Raw genomic sequence first — 23,884 nt, forward strand, 5'->3', positions numbered from 1 at the left:
CGTAGGATAAGCAACCGGCTGCTAGATCTTCGCGAACACGTACCGGCTGTTGCAACCATCCCTGAAGGTATGATTACCCATGACACCCCTTGAAGGTTCCTCGACCAGAGGGGTGCCATCACGGGATCGAAGGTGGTAGAACCCCGCTTTATTCATGATATACCATGGATTTCACCCATTTTTAGTCATGGTATATAAGTGTTTTAAGATATTTTTGTCATGTTTTAGATTCTTTTCAAAGCAATTACAGGTTCGGTTACTTGATAGAAGGAAATGATGCTTTTGGGACACTTTGAAGTACTTTTACGCGTAGAGAATCGATCGACGCTTGAAGAGCCATATCGATCGACCGGAGCCAATAAAAATCGATCGACAGCCATTCAGCGTCATCGATCGATATTGGATCACTCGAGGATTAATCACGAAATTAGAAGACTTCATTTCCATAATGTTTATTAATTACAACCCTAAGCCCTTAGCCGTCTGTGAGGCTATATGTACTAGGGTTTTGTATCATTTTAGAGGGGGACTTGCCAAAAGACCTAGTTTGGAGAAGAAGCATTTTGGCTACCATTAGAAGAGCTTAGGATTGGAGAGATAGATCTGAGACTGCATAACAGAGAAGATCTTGAACTCCTTTATTTCTATTACTCTTACTTTTTGTGTTCAATATTTCATTTGAGTTTTATTCAAACAATCATGACTTTGTCTCTCATGAATATGTCCGAGTAAACCCAATTGTTAGATTTAGGTTTCTCATAAAGGTTGAAAGTGTGTGCTGCTAATAAGACTGTTAAAAAGGTGGTTTGATTGTTCTTTCATGCTTGTTGAGCTTAATGCTAAAATTAGGATTGAACACCCTCATTTTAGATCTTAGGATTAATTTCGATAACCAACTGTTACCCTCAATACCTGAAATAGCCAGCGTGATCTAACTGACTAGATAACAACGAGAGTTGGTCTATAAGGTTAGAGAACAACTTCAAACCCGCTCGCAAAGCTTGCTAGAAGAACCGTCGATCGACGCGACTATCGTTGTGTCGATCGATTGTTTGAAAGGTGTATCGAACGATGTGCATCAAGTCACATCGAACGACTCTTTCTCGAGATCAAAAGACGACAGTTGAGATCCGAGATCTAGTAATGAAAACCTATCTGGTTTTACCATTGTTTGAGTTCAAAAACCGTCAAACCCTTTAGTCTAAACTAAGTTGCATGCTTTTCATACCAGAGAATTTACCTAAGTCTAGCTGTTTGCCCATCCTTAAAACAACTTCAACTTAAACCGCCGAACAATTGCCTTGTTCGACTCATCATTTACTGCTTTTAAACAAATAAACCTCTTAGTCTATCTTTATTTCTAATCCCTTAGATCTGTTGAGTAATCCTAGAGTCCTTGTAGATTCGATCCCTAAGTATTGCATCTGAACCTCTTATTTGAGAGAGTAATTCACTCCTTAGGGTAATTTGAGTGGTATCAGTTCATCAAAGGAGCAAAGTAGTAGGAGTGTAAAATCTCATGCACCCCGACAGAAAATCCGTGGAGTTCTCCAAGTACTTGGATGGCCATTAAAGTCCTCCAGGTCAAAGGAGTGAGTTGAGAAGGACAGAAACCGAAGAAAGATGATACTTCGCCTATGAGAGAAGGGATAACCCCCCAGAAGCTTGCTTCCAGATATGCCTCATAGACAGCTACCTCACCCGCTCCCCCACCCGGAGGGTGTTCGAACTCAGTCGGACTCCTCATCCCCCCTGAAGGATGAATCACGTACTTCCTCCTCATGTTATCCAGGTCCCCCTCTCGGATCTCAGAATGGGGACCGTCGTTGAAAAAACAAGAACAAAGCCTTCTCAGGGGCGCCATCAGAACCGCTTCACTATCAGCCTCCAGAATGTCTCCCCAAGAGTGAACGGGGGATGAGAAAGGATCGGAAAAATGACGACGAGGCTTTGGACGACCACCCACAAATGAGGACAGAAACGAGAGCAACTCGGGATTCATGTTTCTAACCTTGGAATCAGCGCAAGAGTTGGGTTGAGGCCAGCTAGGAGATATCACGAGTCCTTATATACATCCGGATCATTCCTTTTTCGAGGGATTAGAATCCCTGACATAAAGGGTAAACGGCGAAAAGGAAACCCGATTCTTGCAGGAAAAAGGGAAATCCTTCCTATGAAAAGGAAAGAATCGAGAAAAGATACACGCTTTTGAAGAATAAGAAGAGCATCTAGTATCATCAACCGAACGGGCACCAGCCTCCTAGTCTATCCCCTCACGTCAATACATAAGCTCCTCTTCAGGAAACATCAGAGCTCCAAGCTCCACCATCTCTAAGACGCCATCAGAAGCCCAGAGCTTCTCCATCTCCGACAAGAAATCAGCGGTTCAATAGCGCCAGCCTCCGGTCTGGAGTGAGGGAACTGGTCCTCCCCCGGGTTTAGAGTGTGGTTCCGGCCTGAGTGGAACCGGGATCGCAGGATTACTGGAGCGATGGCCTGCCTAAGGGAAGCCTGCTGAGAATGAGCAACTCCGGTTGACTAGAGTGCATAGGTTATTCCCCGAGTTCGATGACGAAATCTAGCAATAAGGTGCAAAATGTTGGGGAAAAATACTCAGTTATTGAATTCCTCCAGACCCCAGGCAGAACACCGGCTTCTGGATCCCCGCTAGGAGGTACCCCGGTTCCCCGCTATGAAGTACTTCGGGTCTGGTCCTCGGGACCGCCCCCTTCCCCCGGGAAAAGGAAAGCTTCCGATAAGGAGAACCTTCCATATTTCTGAATATGGAAGAGTTTAAACTACTCCAACCGACTAAGGCCCGCCTTAAGGAGACTATATAAAGTGTTTGGGAAAAATACTTAGGTATTGAATTCCTCCAGACCCCAGGCTGGACACCGGCCTCTGGATCCCCGCCGGAAGGAACCCCGGTTCCCAGGATCCACGCTGGAAGGAACACCGGTTCCCAGGATCCCCGCTAGAAAGAACCCCGGTTCCCCGCTATGGAGTTTTCCGGGTCCGGTCCCAAGATCGCCCCCTTCCCCCGGGACCGCCCCCTTCCCCCGGGAAATGGAAAACTTCCGATAAGGAGAACCTTCCATATTTCTAAATATGGAAGAGTTTAACCTACTCCAACCGACTAAGGCCCGCCTGAGGAAGACTATATAAACGGAACCTAAACCCTAAAGCAAGGGATTGATACTTCAAGACTTAGAGATTATTGCTAAGCGGCTAGAACTAGGGTTTATACACCAATCATTGTAGTTTCGACTTGTTCTATCTAATAAAACATCTCTTCAAGTCTATTTCTCTCTAATACTCACAAAATCAATACATATACCAGCCTTGTCCATCGTTTCGTGACTCTCACAAAGATCCTACACAAAAATCCCATAATAGTTTGGCGCTAGAAGGAGGGGAGTAATCTAAACTACGTGATAATGGTGGTGGACGAGCATGACGAGCTACATGAAGCTACCCAGAGAGAAGCCAAACTCCAAAGGCAAATTGATGATTTGCAAGGTCAAGTAACCGGGTTACATAGAAGGCGGGAAGAGACCAATCCCAAGCTGTCCTCGGAGTTCCAGATCCTGAAGGAAAAGCTCAACGATCACTCCAAGCAACTGGAGCAGAGCACCGAGAAGCTTAGCCAGCTCGAATCGGAGAATCTTACCCTTCGAGACGAGAACCAATCCCTTAACGCGGCAAGCAACAAGAAGCGTCGATTCCGGACTCAGGTTCTCCATATGCCTACTCTGGAAACACCAAACTCCGGACGAATCTCCTAACTACGGCGCTGGGAGGAGACGCATCTACGCGAGAAAAGGCCAAGGATGCCCAGACCTGCGACGTGGAGGACAGCGACTCGGAGCCCGAGCCTGATAAAGAAGCATCGGACGGAGCAGCGAGAGCGGAGTCTCCTATGATCTCTCAACTTCACCAGATGTTCTCCGATAGACTCGACGCCATGCAGTCCATGGTAGAGAAACTCCCGGGGTTAGCTCCCCCCATCCGGAAGAGCAACCCCGACTCCTACGCCGATACTCCCTTCACGGATGAGATCACCTTGATCGAGATGCCCAGGAAGTTTTCTTTCCCCAGCATAAAGGCGTATGACGGCACCACTGATCCGGACGACCACGTCGCCCAATACAGACAAAGGATGCTCACCGTAGCACTCCCAAAGGGGTCACGCGAAGCTACCATTTGCAAAGTTTTCGGCTCTGCTCTGACCGGACCCGCTCTGCAATGGTATATCAGAGAGTTCTACGCCAGCTTCAATCAAGAGAAGGTGGCTATCCCCGAATGCAGTATCCACACGGCTATCTCTGCTTTCAAGATAGGTCTACTCCCCGACGGAAACCTCTACAAGGAGCTGACCAAATATCAGTGCAAAACCATGGAAGACGTCCTATCTCGAGCTTGGGCGCTGGTCAAATGGGAGGAAGATGCCGCAAGCCGTGCCAAAGCGCAACAAAAGCAAGATCCCAAGACGATCAGACCAGATCGAACCGAGCGAGATGAGAAATCCTCTCAAAGACCAGCTAGGGATTCCGGGAATCGAAACCGGGGTAGGTACCAGAACCGGCCGATCGAAAAGGCAGAAGGGATGGCAGTGTCCACGTGGCCAGACATCTCTCATCTCTCCGTCTAAGGGCCGGAGCTGATCAATGTTCTGAGGCAGATGGGCCAGCAGGTCAAGTGGCCTCAAAAGATGAAAGCCCCGACTCTTTTCAGAACCCTGGCTTCTAATGCGACTTCTATCGAGACCACGATCACAAAATAGAGGACTGCGTCGCACTAAAGATCGAGGTCAACAAGCTGCTTAGGAAAGGGAACCTCAGGGAGTTCCTTTTCGAGAAGGCCAAGAGCCATCTAAGCAAGGATACAACGGGTAAGCCCACTGAAGCTGCTCCTGTCTCGCCACCGCGACAAGACCGAGTGATCCATGTCATTTCGGGTGGCTAGGAAATCAGCGGCATAAGCCATGCAGCTGCGAAGAAAAGCACCTGGAATGCCAAGCACGGCCTAGAGACATCCAAGCCGAAACGCCTGCTCCTAGGAACAGACGAGATAAGCTTCACGGCCAAGGAGCAGGAGAAAGTCCTCATTCCACATCATGACGCCCTGGTTATCTCGCTTATTGTAGCAATCTGCCTGGTTAAAAGGATACTGGTAGATAATGGAAGCTCCGGCAACATCATCTTCCAGGCCGCATACAAGGATCTAGGGCTGGAGGAAGGCGCTCTAACTCAGAGGATAACCCCCCTTATAATGTTCATCGGGGAAGTCAAACAAACCGCCGGGGAGGTAACCCTCCCCGTATACGCCAAAGGAATCAACATGTCAAACATGTTCCTTGTTGTTGATTGCGATTCATCTTACAACATGATCTTAGGACGGCCCTGGATTCATGCAATGGGGGCCGTCCTCTCGACTCTTCACCAAATGGTGAAATTCCCTACACCCTGGGGCATAAAGGCGATCAGAGGGTATCATGAATATTCCTGCTCCTGCTATCAGACCACTCTGAAGGGAAAGACCAAGGCCTTATAGCAATTACAGAGCAAACCTCCGGCTCGTCACACTTAGGAACCGGAGGTAGAGGAAATGGACGACGTGCCATTAACCGAAGGAGATCAAACCCAAAATCTCAAGATCGGTTCCAAGCTAACCGAGGGATTGAGAAGAAGATTGATAGACTTTCTCATGTCTAACTCCGACTGCTTCGCGTGGTCCCACGCAGATATGCCTGGGATCTATCCGAAGGTCATCATGCATAAGCTGCAGGCGGACCCCCTACATCAACCCGTTAGGCAAAAGAGACGGAAGTTTGCCCCTGAGAGAGACGCGATCATCAACGATGAAGTCAAAAGCCTGCTCGGCGCGGGGTTCCTTCTTGAGGTACAGTACCCATAATGGCTAGCCAACGTCATCGTGGTCAAGAAAAAGAATGGGAAGTGGAGAGTCTGCATCGACTTCACGGACTTCAACAAGTCCTGTTCAAAGGACCCCTTCCCGCTACCTCATATCGACAAGCTGGTGGACGCCACTGTGGGGAACCAGCTGATGAGCTTCATGGACACGATCTCCGGCTACAATCAGATACTTATGCATCCGGAAGACCAGGAGAAAACATCCTTCATGACGTCCAGAGGGATCTACTGCTACAAGGTCATGCCCTTCGGCCTAAAGAACGCATGATCAACCTATCAACGGCTGGTAAACATGATGTTCACGGAGCAAATTGGGAGAACCATGGAGGTCTTCATTGATGACATGCTGGTCAAATCCCTGGAAGCGGAAGACCACATATCTCACCTGTAGCAAGCCTTTTCCACCCTCAGGAAGTATAACATGAAGCTCAACCCGGCTAAATGCTCATTCGGGGTCAGTTCTGGCAAGTTCCTTGGGTACATTGTAATCCACCGGGGAATCGAGGCCAACCCGGAGCAAATCATGGCCATTCACTCAATCCCTTCCCGGAAGAACGTCAAGGAGGTTCAAAAGCTAACGGGAAGGATGGCGGCCGTGAGCAGGTTCATCTCCAGACTCTCCGATAAATCTCACGCCTTCTTCGGAACCCTCAAGAATCTGAAGGACTTCTAGTGGACGAAAGAATGCGAATCTTCTCTCCAAGAGCTAAAGTCATATCTCACCACTCCTCCTCTCCTATCCAAGCCACTACTTGGTGAAGTCCTGCTGCTATATCTAGCAATCTCCGAACACGCCGTAAGCGCCGTCCTCGTTCGCGAGGAGGGAAACAAGCAGCTACCAATCTATTGCTAAGCAAGGCTCTCCTGGATGTGGAAACCCGCTATAGCCATTTAGAGACGCTGGCCTTAGCCCTGATCGTCGCTGCTCGTAAGCTCCGACCCTACTTCCAGGCTCATCCAATCGTTGTTGTTACCTTCTTTTCATGTAAAGTTGGTCCTCTACAAACAAGAAGCCTCCGGACGCCTAGGCAAATAGGCCGTGGAACTAGGGGAGTACGACGTAATATTTCGACCCACCACGGCTACAAAGTCACAGGTCCTAGCGGACTTCGTGGCTGAATTCTCCCCTGCCTTGCTCCTAGCTTTGGAGCAGGAGGTACTCCTCCGAGGCGAAACTAAGGAAGAGGGAGAATGGATCCTGCACATTGATGGATCCAGTAACGTTAGAGGAGCTGGAGTGGGGATAGTGCTTACCTCGCCAACGGGGGACACGGCCTCAAGGGCCGTGAGATGCAACTTCAAAGCAACCAACAACGAGAGCGAGTATGAGACCCTGATCACAGGTCTAACCCTTGCCCACCAAATGGGGGCAGAGAATATCCAAGTCTTCGGCGACTCCACGCTGATAATCAACCAGGTACAGGAAGAGTACCAAGCAAAAGATGACAGCATGATCCAGTATTTGGCGGTCGCTCAGCGACTAATCAAGAAGTTCAAGAGCTGCAAACTCACGCAAATCCCCCGGGAACAAAACACGCAAGCTGATGCTCTGGCTAATCTAGGGTCCGCCTTCAGAACGAACAGGCAGATGATTATCCCCTTGCTCATGCTCCAATGGCCAGCTACCTTGGAGGAACCCCCGTTAGAGGAGGTCTCTACCGTCGAAGAAGGCAAAACGTGGATGACCCCCTTAGTCCAGTACCTGGAGGCCAACATCCAACCGGAGGACCGTAACGAGGCCAGGAAGATCAAGAAGCCAGCCGCAAGGTATTGTATCTCTGTTGGGGTCAAAAATGGACACAGCGAAGTTAACATCCAAATATCCGTAAAAATCGGCATGAACGCTTTTACGAAAAAAAAATCTTCATAGAGAAATTTTTACTAAGAACCTTGCGGTGAAATCTAGCACTAATCTCGGTTGATCCATCGAAGCTAAACACCCATAGTCCAAGAAAACGTTCATAAAACATCGGAAGAGGATCCGAACAAGGTCGCCTCGTAGCGACCGATTCACGAACGAGTTGGTCGCTACGTAGTGACCGACCAAGCCACTCGGTCGGTCGGTCGCTACGTAGTGACCGACCTGCGAATGAGTTGGTCGCTACGTAGCGACCGACCAAGCCATTCGTTCAGTCTCTACGTAGCGACCGATCCAGCGCGGATCAGGTCGCTACGTAGCAACCGAACTGTCTCAAACGCTGATCAACGGTATGACCCAAATCCGTGCATTCTCGTCTGTTCCTTAATGCTAGCTCCTATGTACCACAGCCATATCATTCCTCACTCCCATCGATTGGAGTTATCACTTAAGCTTTACCATAAAAATCGCGGAAAGTTTAGTTTTATCGATAAAAATCGTAATAAACGTTTCAAGTCGAAAGACAGCCCAAATTGGTCTAAAACGTGATTAGAAACCCACTTACGATTTTTTAAGGAAAAGCCCATAGATACTGTTAGGGGATTTTTATGTAGGATCTTTGTGAGTACCACAGAATGATGGACAAGGCTTAGAATTCGTAAGTATTTGTATTGCCTTGGAAGTAAGAAAGCAGAAAGAGAAGTTTTATTAGATCAAAGAGATGGAACTACAACAGTTTTGAGTAAGAACCCTAGTTCTAGCCGCCTAGCTCTAATCTCTAAGTCTCGAAGTGTCGATCCTTTGTTTTAGGGTTTAGGTTCCCTTTATATAGTCTTCCTAAGGCGGGCCTTAGTCGGTTGGAGTAGGTTAAACTCTTCCATATTCGGAAATATGGAAGGTTCTCCTTATCGGAAGTTTTCCATTTCCCGGAGGAAGGGGCGATCCTGGGACCGGGCCCGGAAAACTCCATAACGGGGAACCGGGGTTCCTTCTAGCGGGGATCCTGGGAACCGGGGTTCCTTCCAGTGGGGATCCAGAGGCCGGTGTCCTCCCTAGGCTCCGGAGGAATTCAATACCTGAGTATTTATCCCCAACAGTTTGCCCCTTATTGCTCGATTTCGTCATCGAACTTGGGGAATAACCTGTGCACTCAAGTCAACCGAAGTTGCTCATTCTCAGTAGGCTTCCCTTTGGCAGGACATCGCTCCAGTAATCCTGTAATCCTGTGTTCCACTCAGGTCGGAACCGTACTCTGAACCCGGGGGATGATCAGTATCCCCTATATCAGACTGGTGTCTGGTGCTACTTGGTCCGCTGATTCTTGTCGAAGATGGGAAGCTTCTAGGCTTCTGATGATGTCTTGGAGACGGTGGAGCCTGGAGCTCTGACGTTTCCTGAGGAGGAGCTACATGCACTGACATGCGGAGCATAGACCGGGGGCTGGGGCCCGTACTAGATGCTCTTTTTATTCTTCCAAAAACGTGCATCTTCCTTTTTATAGGAAGTATTTTTCCCTTTTTCTGCAGATATCATTTTTCCTTTTCGCCGCTTATTCTTTAAATCAGGGATTCTTCAGGATATTTGGAAACTTCCTTATTTCCTTTTTGGATCCCACGGAAAAGGGAGCGACCCGGATATTAATAGAGATTCATGATAGTTCCTAGTTGGCCTCAACCCAACTCTAGCGATGATTCTTAGCTGAGAAAGATGAATCCCCAGCCACTCTCGTTTCTGTCCTCGCTCGTGGGTGGTCGTGCAAGGCCGCGTCGTCCCTTTACCGATCCTTTCTCGTCCCCCGTTCCATCTTGGGGGAATGTTCCAAAGGCTGATAGTGAAGCGGTTCCGATGGCATCCCTGAGAAGGCTCCATTCTTGTTTCTTTGATAACGGTCCCTAATACACTAAAAATGAATCCTTGCTACTGTCAAGTTAACAGTGGTAATTGTAATATTTGAGATTCAATCCAGAGGACCAGTTTACTCTTTACTCTTATGAGTTCAATATTAAGCTGGGAAACAAATGGGGTTTTTAAATCAATGGTGACGCAAGTAACTAGAATACCTAGAGATTCAAATTCGATTTAAATGGAAGATGGCTTAGGGTTATTCATCGGGTGTCAATGCGGAACCGAACAACTATTCAAGTGCAATGAGGTGCAGTCTAGAACTCGGATCACTCGGCTAGAACAATCCACTATCGTGGACTTGTTCCCTTTGCTGATCGGTCTTGAGTCCTAAGCTCTCACTTGGAACAAGACGCCATAACAAGCTCAGAGATCAGGTCCGATTAGTTCACTTAATGTCCTAATATCTACTCTAGCTGATTAGGGACATGAAGCTCATTCAATATATGTCGATTTATCTCCTAAGCGGTTAGCTAGGTGATTAAACTAGAGATCGAATATTAAGTGATCAATTCAATGCAAGCAGTAAGAACAATATGAATGAAGAACAGTTAAGATCACTTATTTATGTTCAGCTCATGCTATTGACACCCTACAACCCTAAGCAAGCTTATCCGACTACTCAATCATAAAGCAAGATAACGCAAACATGGTTTCTGAATACTGCATATAAAATAAAGCAGAAAAACAAGAGTTCAGGATGATCTTCTCGTGAAAATGAGAGATGATCTTCAGTAAAACATGAAGCCCAACCCGACTAAATGCTCATTTGGGGTCAGTTCTGGCAAGTTCCTCGGGTACATCGTAACCCACCGGGGCATCGAGGCCAACCCGGAGCAAATCAGGGCCATTCACTCAATCCCTTCCCCGAAGAACGTCCAGGAGGTTCAAAAGATAACAGGAAGGATGGCAGCCTTGAGCAAGTTCATCTCTAGACTCTCTGACAAATCTGACGTCTTTTTCGGAACTCTCAAGAATTCGAAGGATTTCCACTGGACGGGAGAATGCGAATCCGCTCTCCAAGAGCTAAAATCGTATCTCACCACTCCTCCTCTCCTGTCCAAGCAATTACTCAGTGAAGTCCTGCTGCTATATCTAGCGGTCTCCGAACACGCCGTGAGCGCCGTCTTGGTTCGCGAGGAGGGAAACAAGCAGCTACCAATCTATTACGTAAGCAAGGCTCTCCTAGACGCGGAGACCCGCTATACCCACCTAGAAAAACTGGCCTTAGCTCTGATAATCGCCGCTCGCAAGCTCTGACCCTACTTCCAGGCTCATCCAATCGTGGTTGTTACCTCCTTCCATGTAAAGTTGGTCTCCACAAACCAGAAGTCCCCGGGCGCCTAGCCAAATGGGCCGTGGAACTAAGAGAGTACGACGTAATATTTCGACCCGCCACGGCTATAAAGTCACATGTCCTAGCAGACTTCATGGCTGAATTCTCCCATTCCTTGCTCCCAGCTCTGGAGCAGGAGGTACGCCTCCGAGGCGAAAATAAGAAAGAGGGAGAATGGATCCTACACGTTGATGGATCCAGCAACGTCAGAGGAGCTGGAGTAGGGATAGTGCTTACCTCGCCTACGGGGAAAAAAGCCTCAAGGGCCGTGAGATGCAACTTCAAAGCAACCAACAACGAAAGCGAGTATGAGGACCAAATCGCAGGCCTAACCCTCGCCCATCAATTGGGGGCAGAGAACATCCAGCTGATAATCAACCAGGTACAAGGGGAGTACCAAGCAAAAGACGACAGCAAGATCCAGTATCTGGTGGTCGCTCAGCGACTAATCATGAAGTTCAAGAGCTGCAATCTCACTCAAATCCCCCAGGAACAAAATTCACAAGCCAATGCCCTGGCTAGTCTAGGGTCCGCCCTTGAAATGAATAGCCAGATGAGTATCCCCTTGCTCGTGCTTCAATGGCCAGCTACCTTGGAGGAACCTCCGTCATAGGAGGTCTCTGCCGTCGAAGAAGGCGAAACGTGGATGACCCCCTTAATCCGGTACCTGGAGGCCGACATCCTCCTAGAAGACCGTAGCAAGGCCAGAAAGATCAGGAAGCAAGCCGCGATGTACTGTATCGCCCATGAGAAGTTGTACCGGAGATCTTTCTCTGGTCCATAAATGAGGTGTGTCACACCCCGAGAGGCCGCTACAATCCTTGAAGAACTACATGAAGGAGATTGTGGAACCCACTCTAGCGGCAGAAGCCTGGTGCTCATAGCCAAAAGGGCTGGTTACTACTGGCCCACGATGGCCGACGACGCCGACAGACAAGCCAAGCACTGCGACTAATGCCAAAGGCACACTCCAGTCTCCAAGCTTCCCGCGGAGAACCTCAAGTCCATAAGCTCACCATGGCCCTTCAGAAAGTGGGGCATGGATATAGTAGGGAAATTCCCTATGGCGCCGGGGCAGAAGGTCTTCCTTCTGATAGTCACCAACTACTTCTCCAAGTGGGTCGAAGCAGAAGTGCTGAGCCGCATAACAGATCTCCAGATCCGCAAGTTCCTGTGGACCTACGAAATCACTCGCTTCGGGGTCCCCCACGAGATCGTCACCAACAATGGACCCAAGTTCACGAGCCACAATTTTAAGGAGTTCTGCAAGGATTGGGGCATAAAACTAACTTTCACCACACCACGACACCCCGAGTCTAACAGACAAGTCGAGTCCATGAAGAAAACAGTGGTCAACATGCTTAAAAAGCGACTGGAGGGCTCTCAGGGGAAGTGGGCGGAAGAATTTCTCGGAGTCCTCTTGGCCTACCGGACCACTCCCAAAACAGCAACAGGGGAAACCCCCTACTCCCTAGTCTACGGCTCTGAGGCCATTATACCTACAGAGATGCACGTAAGAACAACGGTCTCCGGACCTACCTCTCAGGAGGAGAACAAAGAGCTGATGGCGCTAAGCCTCGACCTGCTCGACGAAAAAAGAGAGGCCGCTCGACTGAGAAACTGGTCCTACCAGCAAGATGTCGCCAGGACGTACAACAAGAAAGTCAGAACCAGAACCTTCCAGCAAGGGGACTGGGTTCTACGACGAGCAGAAAAACGACGGGGAAATTCACCCCAGGGTGGGAATGACCCTATAAGTTCATCGAGGTGCGGAGAGCAGGCGCCTACAAGCTGCAAGATAGCAAAGGTAAAATGCAACCCAACTGCTGGAATGCCCTGCACCTAAAAGCCTATCATTTTTAATACAGTCATCGGATCATGATTTCTATACTACTATATACTATTTAAGCATTATGATTTCCTACTCCTATGTATGCTAAACGTCTACGGACAAAGCATATAATAAAATAGTTCTGACTATAAAAGCAGAGGGGAAATCATTATACTTAAAGCATATACGAGCTGGATCAGATCTCCAGAGACCTCTGATCCTGGCCAACCCTCACAAAAGTGGCACGACCACAGTGGCACACCCGCAAAGAATCAAAACGGGTATGAGACATAAACCAGGAATGGGTATGCGCAAGCCTGAGTATGCTGTCCAAACTACCTAAAACCCCTGTGCAGCCTATGGCTCATCGGGGTCCCAGAGTACCAATGTGAAAAGTGCATGTATTAAAATGCTACGAGCTACACGATTCAGGGAACACATGGTATATACTCATTGCAAAAGTACTGTGAAATACATGGAGGAATCTAAATCCTGCTTCTCCAGACGTGGAAAGCAGCGTAAGCCTGGCATTTGGGTCATAACACCCACACCAGCACCCTCTAAACCTGTTAGTGACTTCCTGCAAAAGTAGAATACATCATAGGAACTCGATTGGGGCCAGCTTCCGAGCGCCCCAAAGAGGACGCCACACACGAGGGTCTGAACACTCTAAAGGACCCATAATTCGATCTGGAATCTCCGACAAACTCTCACACCAGTCCCCTGACCTGCCTCTACGCTTCAAAAATGCATAAGCCTCTCTTTGAAAATTACCAGAGCTCCAGGATCCGCCGTCTCCAAGGCGCCATCAGAAGCCTAGAGCTTCTCCATCTTCGACAAGAAATCAGCGGTTCCGAAATAGCGCCAGACTCTGGTCTGTTGTAAGGGAACCGGTCCTCCCTCGGGTTCAGAGTGTGGTTCTGGCCTGAGTGGAACCCGGGATAGCTGGATTACTGGAGCGATGTCCTGCCTAAGGGAAGCCTGCTGAGAATAGGCAACTCCGGTTGACTTGAGTGCACAGGTTATTACCCGAGTTCGATGACGAAATCGAGCAATAAGGGGCAAACTGTTGGGGAAAAATACTCAGGTATTGAATTTCTCCAGACCTCAAGCAGGACACCGGCCTCTGGATCCCCGCTAGGAGGCACCCCGGCTCCCCTCTACGAAGTACTCTTGATCCGGTCCAAGGGACCGCCCCTTCCTCCGGGAAAAGGAAAACTTCCGATAAGGAGAACCATCCATATTTCCGAATATGGAAGAGTTTAACCTACTCCAACCGACTAAGGCCCGCCTTAAGAAGACTATATAAAGGGAACCTAAACCCTAAAGCAAGGGATCGCCACTTTGAGACTTAGAGATTAGAGCTAGGCGGCTAGAACTAGGGTTCTTACTCAAAACTGTTGTAGTTCCAGCTCTTTGATCTAATAAAAACGTCTCTTTCTACCTTCTTACTTATAAATCAATACGAATACCTGCCTTATCCATCGTTCCGTAGTACTCACAAAGATCCTACATAAAAATTCCCTAACAGTTTTGAATCCGGTGGTTGCTCTGGACCCCCGGAGGTCGTTTTGAACCCGGAGGTTTTTCTTTGGATCCTGAGATCATAGTTGGACCCGTGGGTTAAATAAGAACCTGGAGGTTTACCTTTTCCAGGCCCTGAGATCTTTTCAAGACCCGAAGACTACTTGTGGACCCGAAGGTTCTTAAAAACCCAGGGGTTTTGATCTAATAACCCTGAAGTTTTGGTCTAATAACCCTGAGGTTATCTTTAGATCCAAAATATTTGGTTTTGCAGGGACCGTATTTCGTCCTCCTAGGCGGGACTACTACCGGTACCTGTTCGGATCACGTATTCTGCCGCTCGGAAGCTGGCCACTATCGAGTTCATATGCTGCACTCTGCTTCTGCAGGAAGCCACTATCAGACTTAGGGGGATGCTGGTGTGGGTGTATTGAGCCAAGTGCTAGACTTTACTGTTCCACGTCTAGATAAGCAGAGATTATAATGTGCTCCCGGATTTTTGCACTTTTGCTCCCTGTAATTCACTGTACTTTTGCTCCCTGTATTTCACTGTACTCTTGCAAGTATACTCAGTGTTCCCTGTATTGTGTAGCACGTAGCGTTTTAATACGTATACTTTTCACATGTGGTATTCTAGGGACCCCGATATGCCTTAGGCTATATCGGAACTTTAGATAGTTTTGACAGCATACTCAGGCTTGCACAGACCCATTCCTGCTTTATGTCTCATACCCATTGTCGATCCATGTACAAACTCTGAGTTTGAATTCAGTACTTTGCGTTTGTACTTATGCCTCCTGCGTTGTTGCAGGAATTGGCATGTTTCGTATGATGCTCCCTGCGTAAGAGTAAGCGTGTAAGTGATACCACTCAAATTACCCTAAGGTGTGATTCATAATCTCTCAAATAAGAGGTCGAGTTGTAGTACTTAGGGATCGAATTCACAGGGAGCTAGGGAACCTAGGGATTCTAATATGATTTGTTAAGCAAAGATGTTTTAAGAGTTTTAAAAGTAAATTGGAGTTTTATATTGAAGAAGTGTTTGTTCAATAGCAGGTTTTTTGGGTTTTGGTTCTTAAAAATGAAATAGCTAGACTTAGGGTTTTTATTCAGGAAAGATGGAATTATAATCCTATAAATGCCTATTGAGTTGCATGCATGATAATGTAAAGCTCAACTATTTGATCAACAAGTCTTTGTGTTCTCGCGAGCATTGACTTGTTGTCTATTAACTAGATCTATGATCTCAACTCTCGTTATATTGATCTATAGAAAGGGTCGATCGATATTCCAATGGGCGTATCGATCGATACACCTTTTGCACCGTCGATCGATTATTCAAGTGTGATATCGATCGACGCGCTATATTCAAGCTTTATGCATAGATTGAATGAATGCTTACTATGCTCACTAGATCAGCTCTCGCCTCGCTCAGAGCAAGAAACATAGCTATATTAGAATGTTTTCAGGATGAAAATTAAGCTATGGCTTTTATCAATCAATCCAAGGGCAGGTTCTAGGTAGCTAATCTAGAAACATGCATTAATGAACAATCCTAAAGATGATTATCACAACTCAGTAATCTATAGTTGGGCCTAATCCCTCCTAACCTATTTAAACCCTAAAATCTAACAAGAGAACTACTCAGACATGGCTAAGTAATTCATAACAGCAGTTAAGTATAAAAACTTCATAGAATAATAAAATAGATATCAATGGAGTTCCAATCACAAATTATAACTTTGGATCTTCTCTCCTATCTATCAATAAAACAATGAAACACAAAGAAAGCACTATTTGCCTCTAACATGGCGGCAAGGCTTATATAATTAGGGTAAAAACTCGTCAGGGGCAATCTTGTAAAATAGTGAAATCTTGGGCTTCAAGTCGTCTGTGACCAAACGGGCTTCCTGCGTGCTTTGCTGTCGATCGACACCATGTCTTGTTTATCGATCGATTCTAGCTCTCCAATATCGACCGATAGTCGATCTCGATGGTCATCTCGGGTGCTTGCTCCAAATATCTCCAAAATGCTCCAAAATCATCACTTATCTCCAAAACATTTCTGATCTTACAAATATAATAAATAGACTCTATAATAATATAATTATTAGTAAAAACACGTATAAACTATGGATGAAAATGGGTCATATCCATAGTCTATCAACTCTCTCAGACTTACTCTTTTGCTTGTCCTCAAGCAAAACAAACATGCAGTCTTTCTGAAAGAGGTTTTTAAAAACAGCAGGGACTCACATGATTTAAAACTTAGAATTATCACCTCTACAATATTGCAATCCACATCTAAGAAGTCCTAATCACAAAAATACATCATACCATATCCTAGCTTAGCAACCAAATTCATCTAGCCAACACTTAGCATAATCTTGTCTTTCATTCCCCTCTACCAACCTCATTTCTTAGCATAAACTATAAGTGAAGGCTTTACCTTGAAAGTATCGATCACAGGATTCTAGGATTTTCAAACAAGAATCTGGACCTGCAGGTAAACATTAGTTCTTATCATCTCTCTCTACTAATTTTCTCTCTTGGTCAAAGTCTGCTTATATGCAAGATCATTAACCAAGATTGGACGGGCTTCGATGAATCAAGCCTTAATGGTGGTTGCCACCAAGTCCTGTTCACTTCTTTTTGACCTATATCCTAGGATTATTGGTGAAGCAAGCTTTAATGGTTGTAGCCACCAAGTCATGTTCTAATCCTTTACCTATGAAATTCTTATGAAGCAAGCCTTAATGGTTGTAGCAACCACATAAAGTATATACACAAGGCTTTACCTTCCAGACTTCCAACCTTAATGGTTGTAGCAACCAAATCTCTAATATAATAATATATATATATATATATATATTTTTTTTAAGTATAAAATCTATATTTCAAAAATAGAGAGAGAAATGGTGATAATCTATATACACAAGGCTTTACCTTCCAGACTTGTTTGAAGAATCCGATCCCATGTATACCAAGCCCCAAGACAAGCAATTGTGTCAAGTTTAGTGTTGGAGGTCAGCTTTGGTTCCTTCATAACAATCTTAGCAAGAGTGGATAGTTGACAGGTTGATCCACTTTATTATCTTTAGTACTATCTTCAATCAGTAAATCTAGAATGGTGCTAAAGATTGGTTAGATATCTAGCAAAATCTATAAGTTCATAATCCCTTTCTTGACTCAATAATAACTTAATTTGAAAACATTTTTAATAAGACTAATAAGTAAATAAATATCAGTAAACCTCCCCCAGACTTAAACTACACTGTCCCTAGTGTAAATTCAGTCGGAGTTATGGTTAAAAATAAATCATAAGGACTCAATGTAACAAGTAGGAACGGTATACCAGACAAGAATAGATGTCGAGCGATGTAAGGATGTTGATGTCGGTCGACGCATGTAAGGAAATGTCGATCGATGTCGACTTGTTCGCGTCGGTCGATACAGATGGCAATCTTCTACTCGGATCTTCTTCTTTTTTTTTTATGATCTGCAATAATTAAAAACCAATATAAATTGTAAATTAATAAAAACTTAATAAATATTAATTAATAGTGTGTTGCGTCCCACTCAGCGCTTTGTTATAGTCATTTAGCTTGACTTTGGAGGTGTTTTAGCTAGTAGTGTTGAGAACTGGGACTTGTTGGAAAACAAGTTTCCATCTCTTCTTTGCGCTTGTTGAATCATGTTCAAGTGAAGTCTCTCATTGCTTCATCCCCTCTGCGCCATTTATCCTTCATTGCTGCAGTTGTGTTTTCAATCCTCTGCAATCTTTCACCAAGACTCTCAAGGTTGAATTGATGTCTGGTAAGTGTGGCGTAAGTGTCAGCTGAGATCTCCTTTCCATGGTAAGGTGTGTTGGACATGTCGGATGTCGTCTTTGGTACTAGCCGGCCTCGGTTTATATCACTGTCAATCGATGTTGAATTGTGGGTGTCTATCGATTTGTTGTTGCGTCTGTCGATCGATATCGATGCTTCTGGTCGACGCGCAATGTAACTCTGAATCTCCACCAACTCCCCTTGTATAGCTTCAACCTTGGAGGTCAATGCACTGATTGTAAGATCCATTGGGAAATAGATGTCTTCACATCTCCCATCAAGCCTCTCCTCTGTTGTTTCCAGAGCTCTGTAGATCCCTTCTACCAACTGATCTATCTCTTCTCTGGTGTGGAAATCTGGTTGAGACTTCATCGTGTGTGGGCGTGGCGGATTGGTGTCGATCGATGCGGCCAAACGGTTGTCGATCGATGCGTGATGGCGTCTGGCGAGAGATGGTGATTGTCTGCTGTCGATCGATTGGGGTTGTCTTCTGTCGATCGATGGAGGTCGAGCAGTGTCGGTCGCGTTCTAAATTTTGGCTATGTCCTTCTTCATCTCCTCCATGCAAGTAGTTAACCAACTGATACTATCATTTAATGGATAGTAGACACCATCAAGCTTCATCTGGAAAGCTTCTGTGTTCCTCTCGTGTTCACCATAAACTCCATAGAACATCTCATTGATCTCATCTTTTGTGTAGATCTCTGGTACCAACTGTGTCAGTGTGAATGAGCTAGCATGTTCATGAAGACATATGCAGGCTGGTTCATCTCTTGAAGCTCTTTCCAGAAGTCTTCTGATATCTGTGGTGTGTACAGGAATGGTGTGTCCATCTAGATCTCTGGCAAATTGGCGGTCATCTTTGTAGACTCCATACTCATCTTTCTCTTCCCAGTAAAATTTCCTGTTACCATAAAGGTCATAAGCTCTCTTGCCGAATTATGGCTGTCTGGCGACTGTTGGGACGTCTATGTTGATCGATGGATGGGCTGTATGGTGAGATTGTTGTTTGAAGTTGTTTTCTATGCCACCAGCTGTGTCATAGAACTCCTTTGTAGTCTTCTGTTCGTGGTTGATGTGTTGATGCATGAACAGATTGTCTGCTCCATTGGCTGTCTAAAGGATATCTGCGATATCTCCTCGATATACGTGTAGTGTGCGGCCGTCTATGGCTTTTGCGTAGCCATTAGGGTCCCTGAAAATACCAAATTCGTCTGGAGTTAGATACTGATTATCGAATTTATCTTTTTCACTTACAGTGATTTTTGGTATTGGATGGTTGTCGATCGACGTGGTATTCTCCGGCAACGGCACCAAATTTGATACCACTCAAAATACCCAAATGAGTGATTTATACTCTCTCAAATACGAGGTCGAGTTGTAGTACTTAGGGATCAAATTCACAGGGAGCTAGGGAACCTAGGGATTCTAATATGATTTGTTAAGCAAAGATGTTTTAAGAGTTTTAAAAGTAAATTGCAGTTTTACATTAAACAAGTGTTTGTTCAATAGAAGGTTTTTTGGGTTTTGGTGCTTAAAAAGGAAATAGCTAGACTTAGGGTTTTTATTCAGGAAAGTTGAAATTATAATCCTATAGATGCCTAATGAGTTGCATGCATGATAATGTAAAGCTCAACTATTTGATCAACAAGTCTTTCGGCTCTCGCGAGCATTGACTTGTTGTCTATTAACTAGATCTATGATCTCAACTCTCGTTATATTGATCTATAGAAAGTGTCGATCGATATTCCAATGGGCGTATCGATCGATACACATTTTGCACCGTCGATTGATTATTCAAGTGTGATATCGATCGACGCACTCTATTCACCTATGCGCAGGTTGAATGAATGCTTACTAAGCTCACTAGATCAGCTCTCGCCTTGCTCATAGCAAGAAACATAGCTCTATTAGAATGTTTTCAGGATGAGAATTAAGCTATGGCTTTTATCAATCAATCCAAGGGCAGATTCTAGGTAGCTAATCTAGAAACATGCATTAATGAACAATCCTAAATATGATTATCACAACTCTGCAATCTATAGTTGGGGCTAATCCCACCTAACCTATTTAAACCCTAAAAGCTAACAAGAGAACTACTCAGACATGGCTAAGTAATTCATAACAGCAGTTAAGTATAAAAACTTCATAGAATAATAAAATAGATATCAATGGAGTTCCAATCACAAATTATAACTTTGGATCTTCTCTCCTATCTATCAATAAAAAAATGAAACACAAAGGAATCACTCTCCGCCTCTAACATGGCGGCAAAGCTTATATAATTAGGGTAAAAACTCGTCAGGGGCAATCTTGTAAAATATTGAAATCTTGGGATTCAAGTCGGTTGTGACGAAACGGGCTCCCTGTGCGCTTTGCTGTCGATCGACACCATGGCTTGTGTATCGATCGATTCTAGCTCTCCAATATCGACCGATAGTCGATCTCGATGGTCATCTCGGGTGGTTGCTCCAAATATATCCAAAATGCTCCAAAATCATCACTTATCTCCAAAACATTCCTTATCTTATAAATATAATAAATAGACTCTATAATAATATAATTAGTAGTAAAAACACCTATAAACTATGGATGAAAATGGGTCAAATCCATAGTCTATCAGTAAGCTCCTTACGCAGTACTTTCCATGTTATGTAATATGCTCCCTGCCTGAGAGTAAGCGTGTATGGTCCTCAGGCAATACTTTGCATTATATGTAATATGCCCCCTGCCTGAGAGTAAGAGTGTAAGCTCCTCAGGCAGTACTTTGCATTATATGTAATATGCTCCCTGTCTGAGAGTGATGGTGTAAGCTCCTCATGCAGTACTTTGCATTATATGTAATATGCTCCCTGCCTGAGAGTAAGCGTGTAAGCTCCTCAGGCAGTACTTTGCATTATATGTACTCCGTGTCCTGCATGGGAGTAGTCTCTTGAGCTTTCATGCAGAAGTACTATATTTGACTGCATACTATAGCTTTTTCTAGCCCATTCATGCGATTGTCAAATATTTTCCATGCGCCATATGTGTGGGTTCTCCACTTATGTGCAAGATCATAGGATCTAGTAATCCCTTTCATTGATCCTTAGTCGTCGGAATCTGGGTTAGATCCTTCCCCGTGAAAAAATCTCTCCTCTGTATGATCTTTTCTGGTTTACCCGGAGGCAGGGATGGAAGCAAGGGTCGGAGCCGGAGCTTCTACTTGCGGGTATCTGGAGACCAGGGTCCTGCCGGAAAGCATGAGTAATATTTTCCAAAATTATTTACTCCCAATAGTTTGCCCCTTATCTTTCGATTTCATGGGTGAAGTCGGGAGATAACTTGTGCACTTTGGTCAACCGGATTCATTCCATCTCAGCATGCTTATCGTGGACAGGATGTTGCTTCTGTAATGCCCCTTTTCTGAGTTCTTCTTAGGCCTGGCCCATGTTTGAACCTGGAGGAGAGTCGTTTTTCCAGACGATAGACAAGGGTCTTGATAAATTTTCCCAGGTTCTGGACCTATTCGAAAGTGATCTTGCAGGATTCGAGACCTTAAACTTGTGTTTTAGTGGACGACAAGATTTGCTTTCAAGGCTTATAACCTATGTTGATCTTTCCTAGAGATGTGGGGTTTGACGGAGATGGACTTCCTGACGCTTCAGTGAGCAATGATATTCGTCTGCCGGATGTAGATCTGTAGCAGGACCTTGGAGGAATGGAGATCTTGGTCGTAACTACTCGAAGGATGATTGTTACTCAATAATCACGTCCAGACTCGGAGGATGGTGAGATCGATTAAGCTCGAAGGATACGTGATCTTATTCTCTCATTTTCGGGGATGACGAGCTTTGTTTCTTGGTGTAGGGCTTTGATGGAATGTAGTCTTCTATTAGTCTGACTGAGGGTGCATGACCTTATCAGGAGAGGGTCTCACTGATGTACTGCAGTGGGTATTTGATCTCCTTTCTTTTGTTGACGATTCCTGGCCAAGACCAGGAATTATGTGTACTAGAATGCTACAATGGGCATACATCGTTGCTCGGCTGACAAAGATCACTTGTATCTATTGGAATCCGCCTTGGGTGATCTGTTCCCCTGTTGGAAAGCTAGAATTCTAGATCTCAGATTCGCCATACAGTGCTAAACAGGATCCGTCTTTTTGCACGGGACCTTGTTGGCACATAGCCACATATTTGTCGGATCCGAATGGCCCATGGCCGGGCCGAGCATGCAAATTGTCACTGTTCTTCTTGCTTATGTACCCCATGATTAGATATCGGCTGGAGAATGATCTTCTGAAGAGCATATTGTGGGAACTGGAATTCACACCGTCGAGATTTGTTAATCGGAGGAAAGCCAAGCTAACCTAGCCTTGCCTGAAGGTCCCGGTTATCTGCTGGGCCACGCAAAACACAATCAATATGAAAGAGTCGAAAGTAATAAATCGTAAAAGACCGAAAAGAGAACAAAGAGGTCCTATTTCCGAATTCGCGTTTGAGCATGAACAACATGTAAGATCCTAGGCCACGAGAGCTGTCGGTACGTTCGCTAGTCTAGCCACCTAAGTTCTAACCTAGTCGAGTCGCAGCTCGGTAGTAAAAACGGAAAAATGCCGAAATTGCTCTAAGTATTAAGTTTGCTCTGAGAAAGTTCCCTCTTGCTCCTCGCCATAAGCCCTCCTTATATACTCTCTCTAGGTCGGTTTGCACCTCTTCATGGGCCGGATTCGTCGCGAGACGGGCTTTTCCATTTTTCGTCACCCTTCATGATTATCTTCGGAAACTTAACATTTATCTTTTCCTGCGAATAAAAAATAGACCGTCATATCAGCCTTAGGCTCAATCCTGTTCTAAAATCGTAAGTGGGCCGTTTAGCCGTGGTTCAGGCCCCTTTTGGGCTGCTTTGGGACTTAGATGTTTTTACGATTTTTCTTAAGAAACATCCGTTAGTTTTTCCGAAAGGATTCCAATTCCCCATATAGTTAAGGCAACTGGTGTTCAAGCTAACCATAGCTGTTTTATACGGCAGGCAGGAATCCATGTCGACGACCAAGTTTTTATAACTTTTCCCGAAGTCTTTCTTTGATAATCCTAAGCGAGACGAGACATGGGTATTGCGTCCAAGGGCCCGAGGATTGTGTTACGGGAACTTAGACGAGGATGCACGGTTTTGGGACAGGAGGTCGGTCCTCACCCATGGAAGAGATGACCTCGGCGCGGGTCGTCCTCGCCCATGGGAGAGGTGACCTCGGCGAGGGTCATCCTCGCCCATGGGCGAGGTGACCTCGGCGCGGGTCATCCTCGCCAATGGGCGTGGTGACCTCTGGCGAGGATGACCTCGGCGCGGGTCGTCCTCGCCCATGGGCGAGGTGACCTCGGCGTGGGTCGTCCTCGCCCATGGGCGAGGTGACCTCGGCGCGGGTCGTCCTCGCCCAGGGGCGAGGTGACCTCGGTTGAGACTTCCTCTCTTACGATCGAGACCTCATCCAGACTGATCCTCTTCTCGACATTCCTCGGTTCACATCCGCGAAAAACAGTCTTTTACTTGATTAACCGTTTTCTGGGAATGTCTTGTTTTCAAGGATCGATCGAGAGTTGGTTTGCCGGGAACTTTCAGGCATTGATTCCGTCGTGACCGGTTTTGACCCAAACAGTTAGCCCCCCAGCTAGCTAGGATCCGCGGACCTGG

The 23,884-nt window shown here is 45.8% G+C and overlaps 2 protein-coding genes across 2 annotated transcripts; both read left to right on the forward strand.

Moving 5' to 3' along the window:
- The first annotated feature begins 3,437 nt into the window (after positions 1-3,437).
- Positions 3,438-5,553, forward strand: LOC106442306. Its single transcript, XM_013884006.2, has 4 exons — positions 3,438-3,734; positions 3,824-4,568; positions 4,784-4,914; positions 4,966-5,553. Exons 1-4 carry the CDS (start codon positions 3,438-3,440, stop codon positions 5,551-5,553), a joined length of 1,761 nt encoding a protein of 586 aa, XP_013739460.2.
- Positions 5,554-6,354: 801 nt separating this feature from the next.
- On the forward strand, positions 6,355-8,444 carry LOC106442303. Its single transcript, XM_013884005.2, has 4 exons — positions 6,355-6,605; positions 6,713-6,993; positions 7,076-7,700; positions 8,426-8,444. Exons 1-4 carry the CDS (start codon positions 6,355-6,357, stop codon positions 8,442-8,444), a joined length of 1,176 nt encoding a protein of 391 aa, XP_013739459.2.
- The last annotated feature ends 15,440 nt before the right edge of the window (positions 8,445-23,884 follow it).

The sequence above is a fragment of the Brassica napus genome, chromosome C3 (assembly GCF_020379485.1).
Source record: "Brassica napus cultivar Da-Ae chromosome C3, Da-Ae, whole genome shotgun sequence".
Taxonomy (NCBI): domain Eukaryota; kingdom Viridiplantae; phylum Streptophyta; class Magnoliopsida; order Brassicales; family Brassicaceae; genus Brassica; species Brassica napus.

What these genes read in the sequence shown, in the direction of transcription:
- LOC106442306 (XM_013884006.2), top strand. Translation starts at nt 3,438, where the DNA reads ATGGTGGTGGACGAGCATGACGAGCTACATGAAGCTACCCAGAGAGAA. An exon ending in TTCCGGGAATCGAAACCGGG is followed by an intron (nt 4,569 to 4,783) that starts GTAGGTACCAGA and finishes ATCACAAAATAG; the next exon opens with AGGACTGCGTCGCACTAAAG. An exon ending in AGCCCACTGAAGCTGCTCCT is followed by an intron (nt 4,915 to 4,965) that starts GTCTCGCCACCG and finishes TCGGGTGGCTAG; the next exon opens with GAAATCAGCGGCATAAGCCA.
- LOC106442303 (XM_013884005.2), top strand. Translation starts at nt 6,355, where the DNA reads ATGAAGCTCAACCCGGCTAAATGCTCATTCGGGGTCAGTTCTGGCAAG. An exon ending in AAGAATCTGAAGGACTTCTA is followed by an intron (nt 6,606 to 6,712) that starts GTGGACGAAAGA and finishes TGCTATATCTAG; the next exon opens with CAATCTCCGAACACGCCGTA. An exon ending in TGGAACTAGGGGAGTACGAC is followed by an intron (nt 6,994 to 7,075) that starts GTAATATTTCGA and finishes CCTTGCTCCTAG; the next exon opens with CTTTGGAGCAGGAGGTACTC.